This window comes from Haemaphysalis longicornis, unplaced genomic scaffold (genome assembly GCF_048455015.1).
Source record: "Haemaphysalis longicornis isolate Haplotype H1 unplaced genomic scaffold, Haemaphysalis longicornis Haplotype H1 scaffold_3, whole genome shotgun sequence".
In the NCBI taxonomy this organism is placed as follows: Eukaryota; Metazoa; Arthropoda; class Arachnida; order Ixodida; family Ixodidae; genus Haemaphysalis; species Haemaphysalis longicornis.
The window spans coordinates 66,781,616-66,807,142 of NW_027526335.1; the positions used below are offsets into that span (position 1 = coordinate 66,781,616).

General features: G+C 47.9%; 2 protein-coding genes across 3 annotated transcripts in view; one reads left to right on the forward strand and one right to left on the reverse strand.

The window, feature by feature from the left end:
* Positions 1–22,013, forward strand: part of LOC144174560 (fucose-1-phosphate guanylyltransferase-like) — a 32,200-nt gene extending 10,187 nt beyond the window's left edge. Inside the window, exons 4-5 of one of the 2 annotated variants that reach the window (XM_077703329.1) lie at positions 1–158; positions 21,119–22,013. In XM_077703329.1, the coding sequence (XP_077559455.1) occupies positions 1–158; positions 21,119–21,160 (200 nt within the window). In that variant the 3' untranslated portion in view covers positions 21,161–22,013. Of the gene's footprint in view, positions 4,184–21,118 lie in introns of those variants that run through there. The other variant, XM_077703328.1, reaches the window with a different exon arrangement.
* LOC144174561 (GDP-Man:Man(3)GlcNAc(2)-PP-Dol alpha-1,2-mannosyltransferase-like) lies at positions 4,093–24,343 on the reverse strand. Its single transcript, XM_077703330.1, has 4 exons — positions 24,242–24,343; positions 18,764–18,982; positions 17,587–18,524; positions 4,093–4,465 (listed from the first exon to the last, which is right to left on the reverse strand). The coding sequence occupies exons 2-4, from the start codon at positions 18,970–18,972 to the stop codon at positions 4,185–4,187; spliced, it is 1,428 nt and encodes a 475-aa protein (XP_077559456.1). The 5' UTR covers positions 18,973–18,982; positions 24,242–24,343; the 3' UTR covers positions 4,093–4,184.
* Between the last annotated feature and the right edge of the window lie 1,184 nt (positions 24,344–25,527).

The window sequence follows — 25,527 nt, forward strand, 5'->3', positions numbered from 1 at the left end:
GTGGCGTTCGCAAGGAGCTGACCTACACCGACAGTGCATTCTTCTTCGATCACTCTGTTGCCTTGAAGCTGCTTCGTTTCTACCAAGACATCAAGCCGGTCACCGAGGAAATCGACGCCTACCGCGATTTCCTGCAGCTCCTGGGCTGCCGTTCAAAAGTATGTGATCTCAAAACACAGCAGTGTGGAAGTGGTGATCAACCCAAGGTCCAGAATATTCTCAGAGACTGCGAGCTGCGAGTGATTGTGCTACCGCTGTCACGCTTCTACCACTTGGGAACGATGCGAGAATACGTAGACAACATCTGCCTCAGCGAGTCCTTTGCCAAAGAACTGAACGTTTCTAGGTTTGTGCGCAGCAGGCTTGTCCCTGCAGAGCCTTCGGTGCCTGGTAGTCAAATTTCAGGAGTTGTCATGCATTCACTTGTTCATCAGGAGTCTACTATTCCTCACTCCGCTGTGCTAGAGTACTGCAAGTTTCAAGTGCCTGTTCAGGTAGGGGACAACTGCATCCTAAGCAACTGCCGGTTAGAGGGACTAACTGATAGTTGTGTCCAGGTGCCAGGCAACCTAATCATGTTTACTGTCAGTGTAAGTGGTGCCGCGTGCAAGGGATATGTCACAGTTGCTTTCGGAATGGACGATGACTTGAAGCTGTCTTTGAGAGATGAAGGGAAGCTATGCTATTTCGGGCAGAATTTTGCGAAATTGGTGGAGCGTAATGTTATTGGATCTGGCTCATTATTCAAGGGCTCTGCTGCCTCAGTGTCCCTGTGGGAAGCGAAATTGTTCTCTGTGAGGCCCACTATGACAGCAGCATTTCTGTCTACTCTTGAGTTAGTCCGGGCAGTTGTGGAAGGAATGCAGCGAGCAGTTGGGTGGGAGAGCAGTACGCATGTCAGCATGGAGGATATCCTAGAATGGAAAGACATAAGTGAAATGCTGAAGCATCAAAGTGCAATATTCAGTTAAGCTGATGGCCTATTGATACTGCCAAACTTGTGGCAGTTTACATGCACGGTGCAGGGCAAGTTATGTTTGTGCCACGTGCAAGTTACCATGCTACATTGCGCACAATATTAAAGAACTACTTTCATCGAGGTATTAAAATAAAACCAATTTGGGATCTGCTTTGTTGACGGAAAATTGTGCCGTCTTTGCCTGGTGTGGCCTGTGTGCTTCCAGACTCAGCCGTGCTAGTTTTGGTCATGAGCACTACTGCCATGACAGTAATTGTCTTGTTCCCCTCGGAAAACATTCCTCATGACCAACTCCTAGTCATGCTGTATGGTACATTTTTGAAAGCGTTACTCAGTCAAATAAGCAGAAAAGCCACTGTCCAACGTTGGCATATGTAGCAGCGAAACGGCTCTTAAAATGACTGACAATGCAAAAAAAAAAAAAGACCTAAGAGGGCAAAAAGGCAAAGACAAAATAAGAGGATGACCTAATGAATACGTTGTGGTCTTTGAAAAAAACGTCAGCAACCAGTGTGCACAGCTCAGCTCACAAGTTTGACGTTCCTTGGCACGTCGCTATGCACAACAAAGGTAGCCCCACTTTAAGGCTGAATATAGGCATATCGACGTATCTACTCCTGAAGGCAGATTGGCCACTGACAGTGGCAGCTGCCATCAGAAGCTCAAGGCCATTTTAGCAACTCCCATTTCACTGCAGTGTCACCATACCTACCCACCAACAATTCTCATGTTCCCGCTCTAAGGGACGGGCCAGTGACAGTGACAGCTGTCGTAAGCTCATTACCAATTCACCAGTTCCCACTTGGCTGCTGTGTCAACGTAGCCAACCAAAATTCTCACATACACACTCAGTGACATTGGCCAGTGATGACAGCTGCCGTCAGAGGATCACAGTGGATTCACCTAGTGTCACTAGACAAGATACGGAGTACTATCACTGAGGCATGCAAGTGAGCAACGGTGGCCATTTTGGCATTTATCAGTGTTGCCAGATTGCCGCTTCTGCGGCCTCTCACTAACTTTGACGGGGTCATTTGTAAACAACACTGCCGAAGACGCAGCAACACGGCATCTTCGGACGCACTTCTGCAGCTGAAATGCTGCGAAATGCGTTATCTTTGATTCACGTTTGGAATGGCGTCAGTCACGCACAGCTGCTGAGCAAGGAGGACAAGCTGAGACTGTGACAGTTGACCGACAGAAAATGCATAACAAAATGGCGGCACCCATGAACCGTTGCAGTGTAAACAAATGTCACGTACAGTTGAACACGGATATATCGAACACGGATATATCGAATTTTTGTCTATATCGAACAGTGCAAACATCCCCTTGAAAATCCCATGCAAAAGTATAGGACTGTTGTGTGCGTGTATCGAACTCCTGATCACGGGCAAATTCGATATATCGAATTCCGCGCCGAAGGTGCCCCTGAAAGTTTGCTTCCTCTGATGGGGTGGAGTTGGTGATAATGTTGATTCATCGCAGGAGCTGCCTGGCTTGGTGAGACAGAGGCAGCGTCCGCGGCATTATGTCGCTTCGATGGCCTTCAACAACTGTTTTCACGCTAGCACGAGGGGCAGCTCCATGATGGCTAAAACGCGGATAGTGGTTGGGGCGAAAGGACATAAAGGAACAAAAGAAATTGACCGGAGGCACTCGTTTTCTGTGATTGAGCTGTTTGGTGGCTCGTGCAGGGGGACCAATGCGGCGTTGTATGTTTGTTTTGTCCAAGGCATTCATTTCGGAGCAACGAAGGCGGGAATTCATCGGGCGCAGGCTGCTGAAAAGATGTTGGTTGAAAAGGCGTTCGGAATTCCTCGCAGTAGTTTTGAGGGCGATGCACGCATCAACGTTGACGTAAAGGCGAATGCAGCACAACCCGCCCCGGCTATTCAGGAGCGTGTCGGGTGCAAAGCGACTTCGTTGCACGCCTCCAGATGGGGGAGGTGTTCGGTTCGGATACTGAAGATAACGGCACTCAGTGCCTGACAACGTTCCCAACCGCCTACTGCAGCCGAGGTTCCGTCAGCGTTATTCGCCTGTACAGGTTGATTTTATCATTTGTGCGTGTTTGTAATCTTGAAGACAATTTGGCAACCTTTACGACGCAGAAGAAAAAACAAGCGAACCTCAAAGACATTTCAGTGATAAATAAAGTGCGGTGGTCATCATGCTGCGGTTCGGAGTTTCCGTGATTTGAGGGTTAAACTGTAAACTACCGTTTTCCACGACTTCAGAAAACTCTCAGTGATGTGCGGATTTGTCAGATAATCTTCAGATAGGCGTATTTTATATATCGAATTATCGATATATCGAATTTTTTCCCGATCCCCTTGGAGTTCGATATATCCGTGTTCGACTGTAATGGGAACTGACCAATGGCCACGGCGGCGGCACAAAACAATAGGAGAAAAAGGTGCCGATACTCTGTAACCTTATCTAGTGATGCTGAATTCACCAATTTCCATTGGCTGCAATGTCGGCATGCCCACTCGAAAGAGCTCTTTGCGCCATTGAATTTGACATTAATATTTTCCCATTCACAACTCATAAATGCCTAAACATACTCAGCCATTTTTTCGTGTATAGTGTATTGGTTGGTACACGGCTTAATTTGATTGATTGATTGGTTTGATTGACTATCGGGTTTAACACGCCGACGGAACACAGGCGATGAGGCACTTCGTAGAGGAGGGCTCCAAATTAATTTTGACCACCTGTGGATCTTTAACGTGGGGCAAAATCTCGTGACAACGGGCGTTTTTGCCTTTTGCCTCTATCAGAAGAGCGGCCACTGTGGCTGGAAATCGAACCCACGTCCTTGTGCTCAGCAGCGCAACGCCTTAGCCACTGAGCCACCGTGACGGGTACACGGCTTAATTTGAGCAGGTTAGTACAAACACAGGATAAAGTTAAACAGGTGATTAGCCAAGGCTGAGTACAACCCTTTGTCCGCGTCCTATTCATCCCTGCGTCTTATAAGTTTGCAGAGGTTTTCAAACTGTTGCTTGACCTAGTTGAACAAACAAGCCATACAGCAACAGTAGCGAGCCTGCATACTTCTAAAATTCAACCAAGACACAGTATGCAGAGCCGAGCTGTAAGCATGCTTCATCACTAAGGCATTTATTTCGAGCACAGACAATAACCATTCGTATGAAAAATTAGAGTATTCACTATACACTATACAATGGGGCCCCCTCTAGTTAGATTTCGAGACTAACGGCTCAATCGTAGCAACAAATGCATTAGCAAAAATCTCGTCGGAAAACCTCTGTGATGCGAGCCTTCCATTCCGTCTGATCTTTATTCTTTCACTGGGGGACATTTTAAAAATGGTCATGAATGCGTCCGCATAGCTGGCAACACTGTCAGCCAGAAATCCGGTACGTTCTCCATTGTAGTCAACCACAATGTCCATCTTGGGCCCACCAGAATTGTGTGCCACCGTAATGAGACCAGCAGCCATGCAGTCCACAACACCTGCCAGACAGAATGGGGAAAGATGTGGTTGACTTCTGTTGTACAGTGGCATCTTGTTGATTCTAACATTTAGAACACACATGAAAGCTCTTCCATTTACCACGAGCATCAGTAGCTGAGGGGTTCCAGGGACACTGTCGTCCAATCAAATTGCAAGAACCTTGCACGTAGTCTTACGTCATTACTGTAGTAGGCAGACATGTGGTGCGTGACATTTTTGTTCTCTCATCCGTTATGTATTAAATGAAACAATGAATAGTATGTTTGAGTCGGTCTATGGCATACAGACACGAACAGAAGTTTGACATATTCGTTCCAGTGTCCCTTTAAAGGGACATGAAAGGCTGAATAATTTTTTTTTGTTTTAACTGAAAAATCACAGGTTATGTAGCTTTCTTGGCTTTTGTTTGAGAAATAATTATAGCTTGTATTGCTCCCTACCGTTTCCTTTTGACATTTTTATGACGTTTCACATCATAAAGCACCCAAAGCGGGCCAAGCCTGACATTATTAGATTGTTGCCACCTTTGCCTTTCACTTTCGTTGCACTCAACGTCCTTGGTTGCACCCAATCAAAACAGCTCTTTTTAATCCCATTTGGCCACCAAGCCCCCGCCCTTTACTGGCAGGGCAGGGCGGTCCTGGTGATGCTCTCCCAAGGATGCCCAGGATATGCTGCCATGTAGGTGCGGGGGTTGAAAATACACGCACCGTTGGTCAAAGGAGTTGGCGGCTGTCCCAAGTTGATTGTGCTGATGATATTTGTTTTTGGCACCAGTTATTTTAACATAGTCTGCACTTGTGGTCAATAAATGTGCATGCTCTTGCGTTCACCCACATGCATGCATCTTTTGGCTGCGCTTGTACGCAAGGCAAAACATTTCAACAAAATTGAAATGGAAATAATTAAGTGTACCACCTGGGCTGAGGCATCATATTTTGTAATGTTTGCTGGCTGAGGTTTGTGTCTTTTAAGAAGCATATGACCACTTAAAATTTTCGCTTACATTTATTTTACATTTATATGTAAAGTGAATGTAATAAATATGTAGTAATATAATGTGTAATATAATTCAATGTAATAATAAATAAATTGGCATTTTGCCTAAAGTTCTGGTCTCTCTCTAATCATGATGCCCCATCGTAAATCAGTGTGACGTCACTGCAGTAGTTGGTATAGAGTTTTCCGTTTTACCGCATGCTATACAGCACACACACACACGCACACAGCCAATGAGTGTTTATGGGGGAAATTAGGCTTTATGCTGATAACAGAAGTACAACAAGAGCAGCGGTGAAGAACAGCCACGATGGAGGAAGAGAGAACAGACTTTATTGTCGTCCCTTTTAAGACAAATGCACCGTGCGGAAATGTCCGGTATCTTCGTCCCACCAGACGGCGGTCAGGAACCCGTGGTCCTCGGCGTCCTCTGCCAGTTGGATGACAGCAACTTGTATCTCGGGAAGAGAGCTGAGCAGTGCGGCCTCCCACTGCTCACTACTTCTTATATGTATTACATGTTCAAAGGCCCGTGGTTTATTGGGGCATTGCCAGACCATATGTTGCAGTGTGGCTGCTGCAATGTTGCACCACTTGCGTCTGTCCGCGTACCTATCCGGATAGCTGCGGTGACACAGGGCGGGGTGAGGGAACGTATTTGATTGCAACCTGCGCCAAGCCACTGTTTGCCATTTGTTTAGCGCAGTGTGGGCAGCATGTCACGACGGAAAAGTGCTCGAGCTGCCAGAGAAAGCCACTCGCCCACGATTTAGTTATGACGATGCATTCCGGGTAGGGCTCATTCGTCGTCGTCGTCATCTTGGCTACGGGGTCTCACTTCGTAAGTTCATTTACATGCATATTGTCTTCGCGATCGTCATGTGTGAGTGTGTGTGTGTGTGTGCACGCGTATGTGTGTGCACATGTGTGAAGGGGAATGATGAACTATTTCATCATAAATGCCTACCTTTACCTGCTTGATTACTGGGTTTCCTTTTTTGTTCGCTTGACCAACCCCTCATTGGCAATTCTGATTCGATCACAAATTAACACAGAAATGATGCCACCAGTCAAGAATGTCAAGTAAGGCGCAAGGGAAATAGTCCATTATTTTTTCTTGTCGAAATAATTTTTTAGTAAATTTGTAAGGAAGAAAGCGGAGAGAATATTTTTAACTCAGCATTCCGGCCTTGCGAAAGAGGATGGCCAGCGAACTTTTTAAGGACAACAGAATTTACGTGAAAGGTACACGGAAATTTTATTCCTCTTGAGCATTGACGGCAATCATCCCTAAGAAAGACACATACATGCACACACGCACTGTCATTTTGACTATCAGTCGATCTTGCAATTTGTGCCTATTAATGATAATTAATTTACTCATATATGCATAAGTGGTGAAACGTTTAAAGGAGTAGTGACACGAAATTTAAAAGCTGAGACAACTATGTAAAATGCTTCTTTTTTATTGGGAGCTATCTCCCAGCAAGTTTCAACAGTAACCGTTCAGTATAACATTATTTTAAATTAATTAATTTATTCATACAGGAGAAGTTTTTTTTAAATCCATGTTGATCACTGCCCGCACGAGAAAGCCCAGAGCGGGCCAGTATAACATCATCTGCTCCTTTCCCCAAAATGCCGACATCGGGGCTCCGGTGACGTACCCTACGCGCTGGCTGCGATTGGCGCGCGCTGTTACGCCGTGTGTGTCACGTCATGGTTTTGCGACTGACGTCATACTGCCCGGGCGCGCGGGGATGGTGAAGACTAGAGTGAAGACAAAACCTTATTTAGTGACGCTAGTGAAGACTTCCCCGTGGTGAAGACCTCGGCCGGTCTGGACGCGTGCGCTCGTCCAGAGCGGCAGCGGTGCGACAAGAATGGTGACGTCAGGTACGTCCTCCTGTCATGGCGGCCGCTCGGCGTTGGTTTGTCGAAACCGAAACTGGCACGAATAAACGACGCCGTAAATTGTTGTTTACGCTGCGATCGACCGGTCTAATGTGCCATTCTATCATTAGTAGTCTGGTAGGCACCCATAGCAGCGAAAAGAACGCAACGCGAAAATTTCGTGTCAGTGTCTGGTCCAAATCATGTTGTGAAAGGCGTGAGACACACCCCGGGACGTTTCTTCCCCCACTGCGCGCTTTGTCGCCTTATCAGGCTCGCTATACGTCACGCGCTACGTCATCCATTGACAGAGACACGTAGCTACGACGCGATCGGCGCCATGCGTTGGCTTTTGTTGTTGTCTCATTTACTCTCATCTGACTATTTCAGCCTCGCTTTATCGGGGAGTTTCTGCTAAGACGCGAGCGACGATACGCGTTTGCTTTGGCGATGACGTTGGTTATGTTAAGCTGGCTTTCCCGCATTGCGTTTGTCCATACCCGCACGGACGTCATAAAATTTCATACAAGAAACAAAAGGTAATTGTTTCTTACTCTTGTGATTGGTAGCCAGCGACGATCCGACAACTCGGGCTTAAAGGGACCCTGAAAAGCTTTGTGAAGGTGGCAATCAAATGCATTCAGGTGGTAGAACACATAACGGGGGATTTTTGAGCCAAGTGTGAGCCCCATACGTTGTACAGATAATTTGTAAACAATTTTTGAAGATCGCCTTTCTCAGCCGATGAGCGCGACGCCGCAGCGAGCCGACCGCGGCTGACGCAACGGCGATCGCTGCTGACGCAACGGCGAAGGCGCCCCCTGATTCGCCCAATCGCCGGCAAGGTCGGCCGCCGGCGGCGTCACTGCCATTGGCTTCCGGCTGCTCTTCCTCCTTCCTGCGCGATCCCGAGGCAAAGGCGGCAAAGGCGGGTCCGCAGTGATTGACGCGAGCCTAGGCGCAGGAATGTAGCTAGCTGCTTTGAAGGAGGCAGAGAGGGAGGAGGAGTCGATCAGCAAGTGGGGAGAGGTGCATTTAATTGCTTCTGGCGCAGCTAATACTGAATGTAGATCAATAATTCCAACGGCATTGCATCGCTATATTGGTGCTACGTGACAATACAGGCCTTTTGTAACTTTTACAGAAGGCTTTTCTGGGTCCCTTTGAGGGGACCTTCTTTTGAACTCCCAGGCTGCAGTTAACTGTACCCTGCTTTCCTCCATGGTACGCAGGCTGTGACTATTCCGAAGGACCTGGGTTCGGGTACCACTCCGGCTGCATGGTTTAAATTTCTCCACTTTCTGTCAAACGTTTCAAAATATATGTATATCAACACGCAAGAATGTGAACAACTTCCCAACGCTCCAAAGATATATAGGTGAAAATAACCCCCCTCTCGTCTCCTGTATTTTATGGTTGTAAATCCCGCTTCACGCAGCCAAGCACGGAAGAATGCACAAGAAATACCTCCTCAGCCTTGCTTTCGTAGCCACAAGATTCGTCACACTATGGGCACACTAAGAGATTTATACACACACCCCGCCCCCAGGAGGATTTCGACGCCGCCCGAAAAAGATTCCGCAACCACGAGCACCCCTCCCAGGGATTTATACACACACACCCCAATATCCCCACCACCCCCACCCCCGGAGAATTTCGACGCCCCCCCCACCCACATCGAAATTCTGGATTAACTCCTCGACACCATAAGCAGGGGCATATGGCTTGTGGGGATGGCGACGAGCCCCTTTTCGCTAGCTTTCCCTCACGGCCGCGTCGGCGAGTTCGCTTTGGCGAGGGCGGTGCCTTGACTGCATAGAGTTTACCACTAACCTCTGCCCCCTTTTCCTCATTGCCTTGCCCGGCAGCTATAGCTTCTCGGTAAGGGAGATTCCGTTTCCCGGTGGGTACAAGACCGGCACTTGATGATGATGATGATTAGTGGCTCTCCCTTTGAATCGGGGCGTCGGTTGTCAGCAACCGACTTGCCTGTTTTCTTACGCTTACTTGCCCTACTCCTAGCTAACCTGATAGATTTGCTTCCCCTCCCCCCCCCCGCCCGTCTCCCCCTCACCCCTGTTTCAAACTCATCGCTCCCACCCCCCTTTCTTTCTCCCCCCGCTGTTCTAAATTCTCATCCGTGTGAGTGTTCTGCTTGCGTACCCATCCCTTCCCTACTTTTCCTCCACCACCACTCCAGTCGCCTCTTCGTCACCTCCATGGCCCTGAAGTTGAGGTTCCCCCTCGCACCAAATCCCAAAGCCTCCGCCAGCGTCGTTTCCCCCTCGCCACACGGTGGTCGTATCTATGTGCGTCCCTTGACAATATGGTCTACAGTTTCCCGATCACTGCCGCAGCATGCACACATTTCATCCTGCTGCCTGTAGATACCCGTGTATGCCCGGGTTCACAGGCACCCCGCCCGTGCTTCGAAGAGCAATGCACTGCCTCTCGTATTGCCGTGGAATCCCTCCTTAATTTCCGGTTTCTCTGTATAAGTCTCCAGGGTTTTATTTCGCTTCCATTCTCTGTGCCCACTTCGTCGTCTCTGCTGCCTTTCCCTGCTTTTTAACTGTTGTGTAAACCCCACTTTCCCCTACTGAGTTTCCGTACCGCTTGGTTAGCTGCCTGGCCCTCCGTCTCCATCGCGTGTCCATGCTCCTCATATACAGGTACCTAAACATCCTCGCGGCCCATTTTTCGTCCTCCATGTCATGAAGTCTCTCCTCCTTTATCTTGCTCTGAGCTTCCCTCGCCTCGAAAGACGACCAGCCCATATCCCCCTGTACCGCTTCATTTGTAGTTTTGCTGTGGGCCCCTGGGGCCAATATGCCTACCGCCCTCTGATTTCTGTGCATGAAACCAAAGTCCGCTTGTGTCTCTGGTTTCATGCACAGAACCGAATTTCCGTAAGTTAATCCTGGTACCATGGCCCATTTCCAGACTCCCCTTACCACCTCGTATTTGTTGTATCCCCAGAGGGCACGCACGCGCATGGGGCATGCGTGTGCGTGCCTCATGCTTGATTGATTGATTGTAGGGTTTAACGCGCCGACGCAACGCAGGCGATGAGGCGCGCCGTAGTGGAGGGCTCCGGATTAATTTTGACCACCTGGGGATCTTTAACGTGCGCCGAAATCTCGCACACACGGGCGTTTTTGCTTTTCGCCTCCATCAGAAAAGCAGCCGCCGCGGCCGGGAATCGAACCCGCCACCTTGTGCTCAGCAGCACAACGCCTTAGCCACTAAGCCACCGCGGTGGGTGCGTGCCTCATGCGCGTGCGTGTAATCTTCGCTGTCGTTCAGCCATACTCCTAAATATTTATACTCTTAAATTTCACCCGTGGTATTTCTACTTGTTGCACTGATACTGTTTTGTGCTCCGCGCTGTTGTTAAACACCATGATCCCCGATTTTTCTCTGCTAAAGAATAGCCCTAGGTGCGTCGCTTCTTCACCACATATATCCATCAAGCCCTGCATACCTATCCGGTTGTGCGCCATCAACAATATGTCTGCGTACATTAGTCCTGGAAAAACCGTTCTTCCACCACCTGCCCGTTTTTCATCTATGATAAGTCGAACCCCAGCGTACTGACCTTTAGCTTCCTTTCTAACCCCGCCATGTAGATCATGAACAGCACAGGAATCCTTGTAGGTGAATACAGGCCTATTGTATGTTATCCCCTCCCGCAATATTTGCACTTGGTTCTACCGGTATAGCTCTCTGATTAAGCTGATGAATTCTGCCCCCACTCCCTCGTCCTCCAGGATATATCCGATTGATTGATTGTGGGGTTTAACGCGACGACGCAACGCAGGCGATGAGGCGCGCCGTAGTGGAGGGCTCCGGATTAATTTTGACCACCTGGGGATCTTTAACATGCGCCGAAATCTCGTAGACACGGGCGTTTTTGCTTTTCGCCTACATCAGAAAAGCGGCCGCCACGGCCGGGAATCGAACCCGCGACTTCGTGCTCAGCAGGGCAACGCCTTAGGACGATATATCCGCTCCCTGTCTACATCATCATACGACGCTAATGTCCAGAAAGGCTAACCACGAAGGTCGGTTTTGCATCTTCGCCACCTCTATGCATTGGCTTACAACAAATAAGTTGTCTAGTCTTCTGTCCTTTCGAAACCCATTTTGAAGTTCCCCTAATATCCTATTTTCTTCTACCCACTGCTCTAGTTCGAACTTCACTGCCTGCATTGCTAACCTGTACAACACTGACGTGGCGGTTACTGGCCTATACGAGCTCGGGTTTGTTCTGTCTCCTTTGTCCTTGTACACTAAGTTCATCCTGCTCATTTGCCACGCGGCCGGTATTGCCTTTTTTTCTTTCCTTGTCCTGATGACTTGTAGTAGCTTTCCCTTGCTCTTAGGTCCTAATTGGTTAATGAACTCCATCGGTATCCCATCCGTGCCTACCGCGGTATTTTTGGGGACCTTTTCCTCTGGTATTTTCCATTTCAGCGTGTCTTCATCTATCTCCAGACATTCCGGCCTACCCGTCACGACATCTCTGTCGCTGCGGGGCCTCTTCATCCACCTTACCGAACTTCTCCGTTATGATTTTGTGTAGGTATGCCAATGCTTCCTCTCCCTTGAGCATCTGCCCCGGCTCGTTCTCTATAGTACCGCCTTCTGTGGGACGCGTGCGTTTCCCTAATGCCTGCACATAGTTCCAAAACCTTTTCGGCGCGGCTCTACCCCTCCCTCGTATTTGCGCTACCCATCGCTCGCTGTCCCCCTTTATTTTCGCCTGCACTAATTACTGCACTTCCTGTTTCATTTGCTTATATTGCTCCCATTTTAGGTCCACCTTTTCCTGATGTCTCCCCATCCTCTTGGCCTGCCTGTGCTCTCTATAGACGCCTGTTTACGCCTCTCTATCGCCTCTTCGATTTCTTTGTTCCACCAGCTTCTGGGTGTTTTCTTTCCTCTCCATCGATAGGCCCTCTCTGCCTTGACTATTTTTTCCTGCATAGTTTTGATGAGCCTGTCATATTCCCACTCTTCTCCAGGATTTCTTTCTATGTCAGCCTCTGTGTCATCCTCTTTCTATGTCATCCTCATCTATGCTCATTCCATCCAACCATTCATCAAGTCCCCCTGAAAGAAGGCAGTAGTCAATACTCGACTGTCTCCTACCACACTGCCACGTGATTTGACACTCGCATTTTTGTTCCCTATTTACTATGATCAGCTTTACTATGATTTCGCTTCCTGCACGCTCCCATCGCCACCTGCTGGTTCACCGGGCACTCCTATTGTTTTGAGCAACTGCTAAAAGAGCAGCAGGATGGAAAGTTGGGCGAGTTGGTGTTGCGACATGGTGACTAAACAGCGCAGAAGACGAAACACAGAGAAGAGCAAAAGGACGAGCAGCGCTCGTCCTGTTTTTGCTCTTCTCTGTGTTTCGTCTTCTGCGCTGTTTAGTCACCATGTCGCAACACCAACTCGCCCAACTTTCCATCCTGCTGCAGTTCATTTCTTTTTCAACGGGCTCTTTTCAGTGTTTAACCTTCGAAAAAAAAAAAAAAAAAAATCAGCGCTCGTCCTGTTTTTGCTCTTCTCTGTGTTTCGTCTTCTGCGCTGTTTAGTCACCATGCTAAAAGAGCCCCGCTGTTCGGCCAAGTGAACGGCCTGGGTTCGAGCGCCACCAGTGCATTGATATATATTTTACTGTAAAATGTTCTCTTGGATCAACTCTACGCATTCTTTTTGTAAGTGAGGGTGGCTTTGTGTTTTAGGTTGGTTTAGGGGCGGGCCACGACATACCAACGCGTTTAATTAACGTTCTGCATCTCATCGGAAAGTGGCTGGCTTGTACTTATCTCGGAACGAAATATATCGCGTTAACGCTCGCGTAACCTGATGGCCTCCCTTTCGAGTCGGGCTGACGGCATTCTCCATCTCGCCGAAGTAAGTCGCTTATTTACTGCGGCTTATTCTCTTTTTAAATCTGACTCGTATTTCGCTTTAGTGTTCTCATGGCTGTAATGGCCCTTAATCGGCTACTCCCCGCTTTTTCTCCAGCGATACTCTAATCGCTTTTTACTTGTATCCAGTGCGGACCAGTTAATGCGTCCCTCAATGACGAACAGGAAGGAGTATACTGTCCCCACTTTGCGCTGGCTGCATATTTTGACATTTCAAAATATTGACATGTGTTTGATTTTGACATGTGTTTGATTGTTTCGTTACCGTGCCAGCTCGATCGGGCCTTAAAAAGCAACACACCGCCTTTAGTGTTGTCGTAAAAGTTCTCTTTCCTGCTCTCTTGTTTGCCTGCTTTATAGACTACCAATGAACTTTTCGTTTCCATCCTTTCCGCCACAGATAACCGTCTCTGTTTCCTAAAACCTTCTTTTTAACTTCCCCGTGTTGTTTGCCTGCCCCGACAATTTTGTATTTGAACAGCCGAGCTGTTTTACAAGCCGTAAGTTAGCCGTTGCAGGAAAAAAATACCAATAAAATGCCAAGCGCTCGTGAGCGCGTGCCTCGCGGCGACCGCCAAGCGTTCCCGGAACGCGCAGCGGCATTAGAAAAAAAAAAGGCAAAAACCCCGAGAAAATGGCGAACGGCTCGTGAGCGTGTGTCTCGCGGCGACCGCCGAGTCCCCGGCTCGCGCAGACTCTAGCAAAAACAAAATAAAAGGTGTGAGGGGGGGACTCTGGCGCTGTCGTCAAGCGCTACCGCGCATGTAAAAAAAAAAAAAAACTCCAGTGCTAATGCTAACGCTGCAAAGACACCCTGCTTGGGAGAGGTCACCGCATTCTCGAGAAGCCACTATGGAAAACTGGCGAAGTGGCTACGGGTGCACCAATCCTTCCCCAGACGAGTTACAGATACCGCCACCGCTGCCTCGGGTCGATGACGAAGAGCTGGTGGAAGTCTACAATGCCGGGGATGACTTTGCATCTACCAGGTCCACCACTCGCCGCGAAGAAGACGACGTCTTCTTAGATGCATATTACTACGAGTACTAGCACCGCAGCTACTCAAAGAAACAATTATTGATACTGAAACTTTATAACTATATGTGCCCCAGCATAAACGTTTCCTGGGCGGCTCGCATTGACCATTTGACGTCATCTACAACGGAGGAGTGTATAGGTGGTATTCATTGAAAAATTTGGCTGTCAATTTCTTCGCTTGGCAACCCTGGAAACGGCCACTGGTACGTGGCCGATGCGCCACGGCCATGGCGCGGCTTGTGCCATTGCGCCCGTACGCCGAAGCAGAAAAAAAACACCGGCGTGCGTCGTCTGCTCCGTTTCAACCCGATTCTCAACGGTTGTGTCAACAGAGATGCTATACTCGGTTACAACTCAAGAACGGCACCACCTCATGTAGTGTATCAATCCGCCAAAGCGCCGGACCCGTGACATCAGTGCGCGCGCTTTTTGAAAGACGTTTGCTATGAATGCGTGATATCGTCTGCCTTGTCTCACGCAGTTTGTTTGTCGTCACTGGAGTCGTTTATTAGCTTATTAAGTCCAAAAAATCACTGGAGCGGCTCACGCCATGTTCAAAATATTCCCTGTAACACCCTACTTGCGCCGCGCGGAGAAACATCCGGCTACGGTGATAAGGCACAGCGGCAACCTCCGGTGCCGTTCTTAAGTTGTCATCGAGTATATTAGTCGCACTCACATTGGTCTCAAGGCATTACTTTGAGTTCGGTGGGGCAGTTTGGAACGTCCAACACAAGCGATTTGCTGGGCACGGACAAGTGCCGCCGTCCAGCGGAGCGTGACGTAACCAGTGACGACGTTCTCACATGGTTGCCTGCATGCGTGCCTTGCCAGTGAATACAAGCTATAGCGATTGAGGCTTCCTTGAAAAAAGATCGAATCGCTTCGGGTGCGGCGTGCGGTGATTCTTACGGATTCCAAGTCAGCCCTACAACTTTTGCAGCTTGTATTTCCCGCAGATAAGACTTGCCAACTCTCCGTACGTCTCCTTCAGCAGTTAAATGAAAACTGGCTTAGAGTTCTCTTCCAGTGAGTTCCTTTCCATGTCAGAATGCTTGAAAACGAAGCCGCGGACAAGTTGGCCCGTGAAGCGACATCTTATAGTCGTTTTCTGAAAGTCGCTCCAGACGAAAGGCGAATTGTAAAAAACCATCGTTTAAGAACACTTCAGATGTCTTTGGCGACCACAACACCAACCTTGTGTTACCAAAGAAACGAAGATGACAGGAATCCTTACTGTTCCGCATCCGGACCAACTCAGCGCGGACACCGGCGTGGATTCATAAGCTGAACTTTATCTCCTCACCTCTGTGCGCAATGTGCTGTGTAACAGGTGACATCGGACGTTTTCTTGCGGTCTGCTGAGAGCATGCGAAGGAGACGATAGCTTTGTTTAAAGAACTTCGAAGGAGAGCCGCTCCGCATGCCTTTTGGGATGATATATTTTTTTCTTAGAGGCCGTTGGATCACCAGGAGAGAAATTTTGCGCCTGATACTCGGGTTTTTAAGGGACACACGCCTCAGTGACTCCTGGTGATTTCTGCTGATCAAGTGACTCCTGGTGATTTCCCGCGCGTAGCTGCAAGAAGGTGTTGATCGGGGGAGCAATTGCCGGCATATCACGCAAGGCTAGATTCATCCGTTAATAAACATCATCACCACCACTACCAACTATGTGTCCGGCAATGCTCACCTACAACAGTTTCGCCATTGAAGTCTTGTGCGTGAGCGCAAGCTTTCCTGAATGTTTTTTATCGCCTGCCTCTCCTCAAAACGCACTTTGCCTGGCGCTTCCCTGGCTTGAAAAGAAGCCCAGCCCATATCACCCTGTACTGCCCCATTCGTTTGCCTAATCATGTGCTCCAAGTGTTATTCGGCCGATTGCTTTCTGGTTAACTTCCAGATAGCCCCGACAGTATACACTCATGAAAAAAAAAAAGGTCGGGGCATTCACTAATAAAACACTAACAAGTTAATTGTCCCAGTATACACTATGTACTTAGTAACTTAGTAGTAACTTAGTTGTAACTTAGTAACTTAGTTTAATGCTGCTGTTCATAATACCGTTGTGTAACCTTATTTTTAACAAAGCGGCTTGCCTTGGATAAACACCTTTGATGTTATTATCGTATGTGCGTGCAATTTGAGCCACTGTACAATGTATAATGTTGCATATTTTGTATTTACGCTGCTACGTTTTGTTGTTGTATTTCGTACCCCACTCTCCTCTTAAATGTATTCACACTGAGGGCATTCACAAATAAAAAAACTGAAGGTGGGAAATTTAGTAGTAGTCAGAGTTACTAACAGGCAGTAAGTACCACTACCTCCCCTAGTAAAGTCCTAGCGATAACACTCTTCTGAGTTACATGCGTTTACTAACTGGCCATGCATAGCCTAGTCACAAGCACGATCTTAATCTAGTGCATACTACTTCCTACACTCAGTTAATTTCCTAACCATGTAGTTGTTAGTGGCAGAGCCTACGTAGAAAGCCGCGGGGTAGTAAGGTTCGTAAGGAATTAGTAAATACGGCTGTTACTACCTTTTTACAACCTTTTTTTATTAAGAGTGTACAAAAACGTGCGGCGCGGCACCATCGCTCCTTTCCAAATGCCTCGTACTATACCTCGTACCCGCAAAGTGATCGATGTTTCATTATCGCCGCGTTTCGCCTCCCTTTCATTTTGAGGTGTTATTGATGGTTCTTCGGGTAGCATTTTCCATCGTTTAGCCGGATTCACAAGTATTTATACTGCTTTACTAATGGTATGGCTTCCTGCTGAATTCTTACTGACACGGTATTCGCTTCCCCATGACTCCTGATTCCATAGATTGAGTTTAGGCCCAGGTATGTTACTCCATCATCACGAATGTCGGCCAGTTTGTGTAAGTTTTCCGTATTACCTGCTAGTAACACCATGTCGCCCGCGTACAACAGTCCCCGCAGCGATTAGTCAAAGTCTAATCTACTCTCTTCCAATTGCCTTTCCGTTGTTTTAACATAAAGCGTGAACAGTAATGGCGAAAGAGCACATCCCTTAGAATGTGCACCATGTTTGCTGAGTGCCGTTGGCTTTGGGGTCAGGAATAAGTAGTGTGAGCATAACCTTATATGCCTTAAATTATAAGCAAACCTCTTACCTCTATTATATAAGCGAAACATTCAAGGCTGCTTTGTGTTATTGTATTGTTAATCTAAAGCATGAGCTAACCTATACTGCGGTAAAAAGAAGGATGCTTACACATTCCGAAGTGCTCATTCCGCATGGTGTTAATGGCTGCAGAAGCTATTTTCATTTCCGACATCAGTTCCGAAAAAGGGATATTCAGTTTGAACTCCACATTTGCATCGATGCCCATGTCTGTGGCGAGCTGCTTCAGGTTTTTCACCCGTTCCTTGTCCTCCTGGTTCCGGCAGCCACCGATCATGACGAACTTGAGTGCCGAAAAATCCTCGCCCGACAGCCGTCTTTTCAGCTCGACCAACGTTCTCAGCTGGAGTATGTGGTCCTTCTCCAGGCGGAACAGGGACAAAGATAGCACTCTGAACTCGCCACCCGCTGAGTCTTTGCCATCCACAGGCAGTGTGGTGAAGTCCGCAACATTGCACGGAGGGTACACCAGGAATGTTCGCGTCGGCATCTGCCACAGCTCAAGAATGTGTCCTTTGCACCAACTAGAAACCACCATTACTACGTCAGCACACCATCCACCGTACCTGTACAACTTCGTCAACGTTTGGTAGTAGAGGAGCTTGACAGGGGTGAGCAAGAGACTCCGTGAAATGAACACACAGTTGTTGTGTGCCTCTACTCTTCTGGCCACAGAGCTTAGCATGTCTGTGCTGATGGTTGGGTAGTGGGTGTAGCACATCACCTTGCAGCCACCCAGAAGCTTGAAGATTGGCATCGTGAACGCGTATCCCGTGGTGTCGGCGAATATGGTGGGAACAAAGTTGAGGGCAGCTTCTAGGCCAAGTATCATCGATCCAAGACTCTGGCCCAAGATGGTGCAGACTGGATACAACCGCGCTTCCACCAGAAAACGACCCCGGAGAAACACAAAGTGCACGGTAGACTTTCGAATCTTGACATTGAAGCGCTTCTCGGCGTTGCAAATAATATGTTCTCCCGAGACATTCTTGTCGCCCGTGTAGAAAACGCACTGGTGGTCTGGATACCTGCGAAAAAGATTAGCATATCATACAAAATCAACTCAGCGACTCTGTAATGTCGATATTGGTCAGGACTAGATAGATAGGTGATTTTAGGATGCCGGCCAGTCTTGTTTCTATATCAAGAGTGTGCATGCTTGGCTTGCATAAAGCAGTTACAACTGATCACTCAGGTCGTCGTGAAGTAATCCAGTACTCAAATGAACTGGCTCTCGCTGCACACAGAGAATACAAAATGAACTTACTTTTCTTGAATTGCACGGAGGGCAGCCCAGAGAACACGCTCTCCACCTCCGCAGGCGTTGGCGTACGGGTGAAAGAAGCCCCAGGTTTCCTTTGCCCCTGGAAACTTTTGGCGGCTGGTTTCTCTTACTTTGCGTATTCGCATCCACAGGAAAGGCAGAGCCAGGGGGAGGCACAGGATGAAGAAAGCGAGCAGCAGCAGCAGCATCATGGTGCACCCACTGGAACAACAAACAGCTTCTATCAAACACGAGTCGCTCACAACTCTTGTTAAAAATGTGACACGTCGACGCTAGGATTCAGCGTTTCAGCACAATGTTTACAGGTCGCTACGTATCGCGCACCGCAGCACACGATTTTCGAGTCACGTGGGAAAGTGTGTGTCTTTGTTCCGGCGCAACATCTGCCATTCACTGGGCTGGCTACCCGGAAACCCAAGTTGGCAGCAGGCAAGGTAGCAAGAATACAAGCGCAGATCAAGGATTAACGACACGCTGTGCTAAGCACGTGTCAGGAATTGCAGGCACTGCAGAACACGGAAATATAAAGTAGATTAATGGTTGTGGATCTATCAACGAAGGAGGAAATTGTTGGATTTCCTCTGTAGTGACGCGCGCCAACTCCCCGATCTGGAAATTTTGGGGCCTGTCGTTGGAAATACTTATTGCGAGCAACATCGCTTTTCTGGTGCACTTACTGTGCGCAGAACTTTAATGCCCGCTACTGGGGTTTGGCGGCGGTGTTGTAACCTAGCGAGCGAAGACGAAAAGATAACGGTGGAGAAAAGTGTGGCGAAAGTGTGAGGGGGAGGGCAGTTTATGCTGGGCCCGCACGAGACGCTCGTCGGCGGCGACGCTTGGCGGAAGTGTGAGGGGGAGGCAGTGAGACATGCTCATCGTTGCGTGGCTCATCCGAACCCCGTGACATTTGCGCTGGAGGTTCAACACAAATTAGAACTTGCTCGTCGGCGGCTACGCGCTGCGAGATAACGGCAGTAGCGCGCCCCGCCGTGCGTTCGCTGATCACGCGATCACTTTCTGAGACGCGGTAGCCATGTGCCGTGACCAGGAAGACTGCAGCTCGCGCTGCGCGCAAATTTCGCATGAGGGAGTATAAAAATCATCAGCCATTTTTCCTTCCTATAATACCTCTGCACTAGTATATAGCATATATCTTACTGTCGTTTCTTATGTTTTTTTTTAATCTCTGCTTTAATAAGTCTTGCGTAAATCATTTTCCTATATATCTTCAAAACGTCACAAAATTATTGCAGGCGATGGTGTTAATTGCATGCATCCAATTCTCCATGCGCTTAAACACGTAACTGTCATGACACTGGCCGCTCACCTGTTTGTTTGCCACGGTGTGTGATGGTTTTGTCGCATCGCTCCTCTCTAACAAAAGTAGTACATGGCTCAGTTCCTGGAACTTTTTCACTCTGGCAGCAGAATATATTTTGCGACAAAGCCAAGTTTCCCACAAATTCGCTTGAACTCTCGCACTATAGTAGATATCGTGAAGAGAAAAATGAAGGCCTTGTTCCTTCTTTTTTTTGACCTCATGCCGGGCGGAACTCGGGTTAAGAAATAATAATTCTTTGGGCACTTAAAGGAGTACTGACACGAAATTTCAAAGCTGAGATAACTATGTGAAATGCTTCCTTTTTATCGGGAGATATCTCCCAGCAAGTTTTTACAGCAACCGTTCGGCGTTACATATTTTAAATCCATTTTAATCTTCGTCCGCACGAGAAAGCCCAGAGGGGACCGACATGACACCATCTGCTACTTGCCCCAAACTGGCGACCTCGGGGCTCCCGTGACGAAGCCGAGGTGCTTGCTGTGGTTGGCGCGCTCTGCTCTAGCGTGTGTATACACGTCATGGTTTTGGGACTGACGTTATGCTGCCCGGGCGCGTCGGAACAGTGAAGACCTCGGACTGTCTGGGCGCGAGCGGCTCGCTCGCGCGCGCGTCCAGAACGGCAGCGGTACGGCAAGAATGGTGACGTCACGTGATACCTCCCGTCATGGCGGCCGCTCGGAGTTCGTTTTGTCGAAACCGAAACTGACACAAATAAACGACGCCGTAAATGAATATTTACGCTGCACTCGACCGTCTAATGTTTCATTCTATGATTGGTGGGCTAATAGGCACGCTAGCAGAGAAAAAAACGTAGCACGAAAATTTCGTGTCAGTACTCCTTTAAAGGGATAATGAAGACAACCAGCAAGTTGGTTTCAAACAAAAGTCCGACATTTCCACAGACATTTTAGCGTTGATTCGGCGCCGAAAGATGCCTTAATTGCTGACAAATTGCTAATTTAACAATGCATTTCTCTTCCTCATTTTCCTCGCAGCGATTTCATGAAGCAAACAGCGGCTGCTGCAGCCGCTGCTAACGTCACGATAAACCAGAAGCAAGCAAGGCAGCGGTGATGTATAGCGGTACAGAAGCAACCGAACGCCACGCTACCACGTATCGAGCGGTTCTGGCAGTTTCATCCATGGTGTCGGTCAAGTTCAGTCGTGCCTTCCCGAACTCCCACGTCCTTTGCAGCTCCGGACCACCAAGCAAACTGTTTTTCTTGGGACCCGTGATCAGTACTGTACGTTTTCTTGTAGAAAAGAACATTGTCATCCGAATGCGTAGCGGTCTTTGCCGAGTATATCCCCACAGCCAGGATAGTGTAACGCCCTACATTTCCACAAAAATGCAGATTTATTTATTTATTTATTTATTTATTTATTTATTTATTTATTTATTTATTTATTTATTTATTTATTTATTTATTTATTTATTTATTCTCTCACACCGGTGGCCCTTTTTGTATCATTTGTGTCAATAGCGATCAGGCTACAGTCACTTCTCGCGTATTGACGATACATTTACAACTTAATAATCCCCAGCCCGTAGCGACTAGAAGATTTTGGCGGAATACCTAGCTAGTCGGCTGCGCCCAGAGCGCAGCTCCTTCTATACAGATATGTAGGACGTTACATTCGCACTAATGGTGGGAGTGCAATAAAAGGCTGATAAGTGCCAATGACACACCGCGATGATTGAATCGCTATCTGGGCACGGGGACCGAAAAAGGGGTCGATGGCACGTCAGATAATTAGCCATCTGAGTGTATATAAGGGCACTGTAGAACAGTGGATTGAGAAGACGCTATAAGCAGAGTTGACGCTCTATTCCCGACACGCGTAGAGTCTTCAAACATAAATCCCGTGATCAGTAGTTCTTCTTTAATTCACCTTCTGCGCGCGATTCGCCTGCCAGTTTCCTTGCCCCTCCCCCTCACTTCTCTGAAGACGGCGAGAACGCACGGACAAAGAATGAGAGAAAGATGTATAGCAGTGCTGCTAATAAAATCTATTCTTGGAGGCGTCTTTACCGAACACCTGTCCTATCAACGAAATTGATATTATGCACGATATTTTAACACACACACGCCATACATAATCCCTGCCCATGAAGCTTATAATGAACAAGTCCTACAATTCATGCATAGACCCAGCTATTATATCCTCACAGGGGATCAAGACGCTGAATTAATAAACGTGGCCGCTTACCGTTCCACCAATCATTTCTCCATATGGTTCCGCTCACAAGCAGATTGTTACACTGTGAACTTATTACATAATATGACTGTATGCTGTACACCACATCTTGTGGGAGTTTCCTGGCCTCCAAACGCCTCGTTTAAAGTGTCTCCCTGCCGGAGTCCAGCGGCTTGTGGATTGGACAACGCTGCTGCTACCCACCACTACACAGCAGACGCTGCTTTCCCCGTGGGAGTTTGCGCGCTCCACAGACGTCGTCCGCCAAAAGTAACCTTTTAACTTTAACCCCCCCCCCCTCCCCCAACTTCCTTCATTCCCCGAGTAGACCAGCGTGTCCACCGTCTCTAATAAAGTTTTGTTATGATTGATTGGTTGATTCATTGATTGGTTCATTGATTGATTGACTGATTGATTGATTTATTTATTGATTGATTGATTGATTGATTGATTGATTGATTGATTGATTGATTGATTGATTGATTGATTGATTGATTGATTGATTGATTGATTGATTGATTGATTGATTGATTGATTGTAGGGTTTAACGCGCCGACGCAACGCAGGCGATGAGGCGCGCCGTAGTGGAGGGCTCCGGTTTAATTTTGACCACCTGGGGTTCTTTAACGTGCGCCTAAATGCCGTACACACTGGTGTTTTTGCTTTTCGCCTCCATCAGAAAAGCGGCCGCCGCGGCCGGGTAACGAACCCGAGACCTCGTGCTCAGCAGCAGTTATGTTATGTTATGTTACAAGTGAATGAAACTCGCTGTAATGATGGAGGCGTCTTAATGGGAAATTGCCGTATGATTTTCTGCCGGAATACCGACATTTTAAAGATAGCTAAAAGCAGCATTCACGAATAAGTTGGCTTTGCCGCAAAGCACATTCTGCTGACTGACATGAAAGAAATCCCGGGAACGCGGCACATACAGCTTCGCTGTAAAATGAATTCCTTGCTCAATCTTTCTTTGAACTCGTGCGTGGGACAAGTAATTCTTTGTAGCAATTAAATATTCCTCAGCCAGCAGCGACAAAAAGACTTATACGAGGGCATAGCTATACTGGCTGTCTACAGGACGAGCGGTGGGAATGCAGCAAAAGGCTGGTAAGAAGGCGCTAGACCTCAAAAGGCTAAGAAGGCGCTCGAGGTTTTGTTCTGCCATAGATGAGGTGAACTGGAATCTATATTCTAGTTTAGACATGCTGCATTAACGGACAAAACGTATTCTGCACACGCGTGTCGGAAGACTTGCGCGCGTTGAAGCGGGACAGTACGGGAACTAGTTTCATACTGCCATGCGGCATTTACCGGACATTTTTAATGTGTTGGTGAAACAGAGAACCTTCATTTTCATTGCAAGCTCTGCCGCCCCACAAAAAGAACATTCTCTCGGATAGGAAAAGTTAGAATTCATATCTGAGGTGGTCTGTCCACCGAAGGTAATATTACGTACGCTCCTACGTATGTTTAAAGGTGTTTGCTGAATAAATAAATAAATAAATAAATAAATAAATAAATAAATAAAATCAGGACTGAGTTGCCGGAAGCAAATGTCGAAAAACAGCTGTTACTGCGAGCCGCTATAATAAAGCGCGTTGGCAATGGCTTTTTCTTAAATTTTGCATCAACGCGTTTCTTTCGTAGTATAGATTATTGTTTGCAGCGGTGCGTTTTGCAAACTAAACAACTCGAGCATAAACTGTCACATAAAATATCTTGAAAGTAGTGAGTTACTTGTTTTGAGTACTCAGTTTTCTACCTGAATAATTTCCAGATTTGAGTACTTAGCACTCTGGCTGCGCTTGAAGCTGGTAGTCGGTGAATAAATAAATACTTTTTTCTGAGAATCCCGTACGAGCCTGGCTACTTCCACGTTGTATCCTCGGTTTCAGAATTTCATCAAAAGGAGCACTCACTGTACGAGAGAACCGACGCTCTTCACAGGCCGCAGTAGCAAACAAAAGGGCAACCAATCACAGGGACGACAGCTCAGGTGTGAACAAACAACCCGCGGCTTCGCGCCCTTGAAGCCGGCAAGCACGTCGAAAGGCAGGCTTCCCTCACGTACGTCCCCCTGCCGGTCGTCATGTCGCGCCATCTCAAGAATATCAAATGAAACTTCTTTTGGCGCCGACAACGAATGTGCGTAGATCACATGGCGTAGATGCACGCGCTCTCCACCGCTCCGTTGTCTTTGACCACGGCCGGACTCGACTCCCAAGTGCTTTTACGGTGCTAGCCGTGCTTTGACGGAGCCATAGAGTTTCATACTGATATGAGTATGAAACTCTATGGACGGAGCCGGTGCCGCTAGAACAGTCAGTATATTATCTCTATGGCCAGAACCGATTCGTTCGCTCCGCCGCTGCCATGATGTTGGCCGCCGCGCGCGCTGCCCCGGTTCCAGCGACCAGTTCGCCGGGTGTCGTCGGCGCAGAACGCCCGGCTGCTGCGGGCCGTTGTGCTCTAACAGTTCTAGGAACGGTTGGAGAATGTTTCACTTCACAAGAGATACAAAAAAAAAAAATCAGGGAAGCTTGCGCTCACGCGCAAGACTTGAATGGCGACGCTGCTGCAGGTGAGCATTGCCGGACCCATAGTTAACTTTCAGTATCGTTGTTTATTCGCACAGTTGCGGTGCTAGTAATCGTCGTCATATGCATCAAATGGGTCGTCGTCTTCTTCGCGATTCCCGGCCGTGGCGGCCGCTTTTCTGATGAAGGCGAAAAGCCAAAACGCCCGTGTGTTGACACTTGCACCCGGGTCCGAAAAATTCGTCACCCCCTCACAGACATAAAAAAAAGATTATGAAAGACTTTTGTTGTCACTGTATCATGGAGCTTATATAAGCAAAAAAAGATGTGGATTGAAAACTTGTACACTCACCATTGCTATGAGTGTGAGTCTGCTTGGAACCTGGATATCACCTTGGAGGGGCGTTCTCGTTCCAGGCAAGTGTTGACGGCGAACGATGGAGTTATTTTTTTGGCAAATCTTAGCCAATCTGACTAAGTGGGTATGCTTCGCTTGCAAACGTGCGCCGGTGACGCGGCGCGGTCGTCGCGAGGCATGCACACACGAGCGCTCGGCATTTCCTTGGTTTTGTTAACTGCCGGGCGGTCGCCGAGAGGCCCGCCCTCACGTGCGAGCTCTCGGCAATTTCTTGGTACTTGTAACTGCGGACACGGAAAATTACGATTTG

Excerpts from the sequence above, each read along its gene's own strand:
- LOC144174561 (XM_077703330.1), bottom strand. The coding sequence starts at position 18,972 with ATGATGCTGCTGCTGCTGCTCGCTTTCTTCATCCTGTGCCTCCCCCTG. Across the intron at positions 18,525-18,763 it reads CTCCGTGCAATTCAAGAAAA|GTATCCAGACCACCAGTGCG; the intron begins GTAAGTTCATTT and ends TCTTTTTCGCAG. Across the intron at positions 4,466-17,586 it reads GAATGAGCACTTCGGAATGT|GTGTTGTGGACTGCATGGCT; the intron begins GTAAGCATCCTT and ends TCTGTCTGGCAG.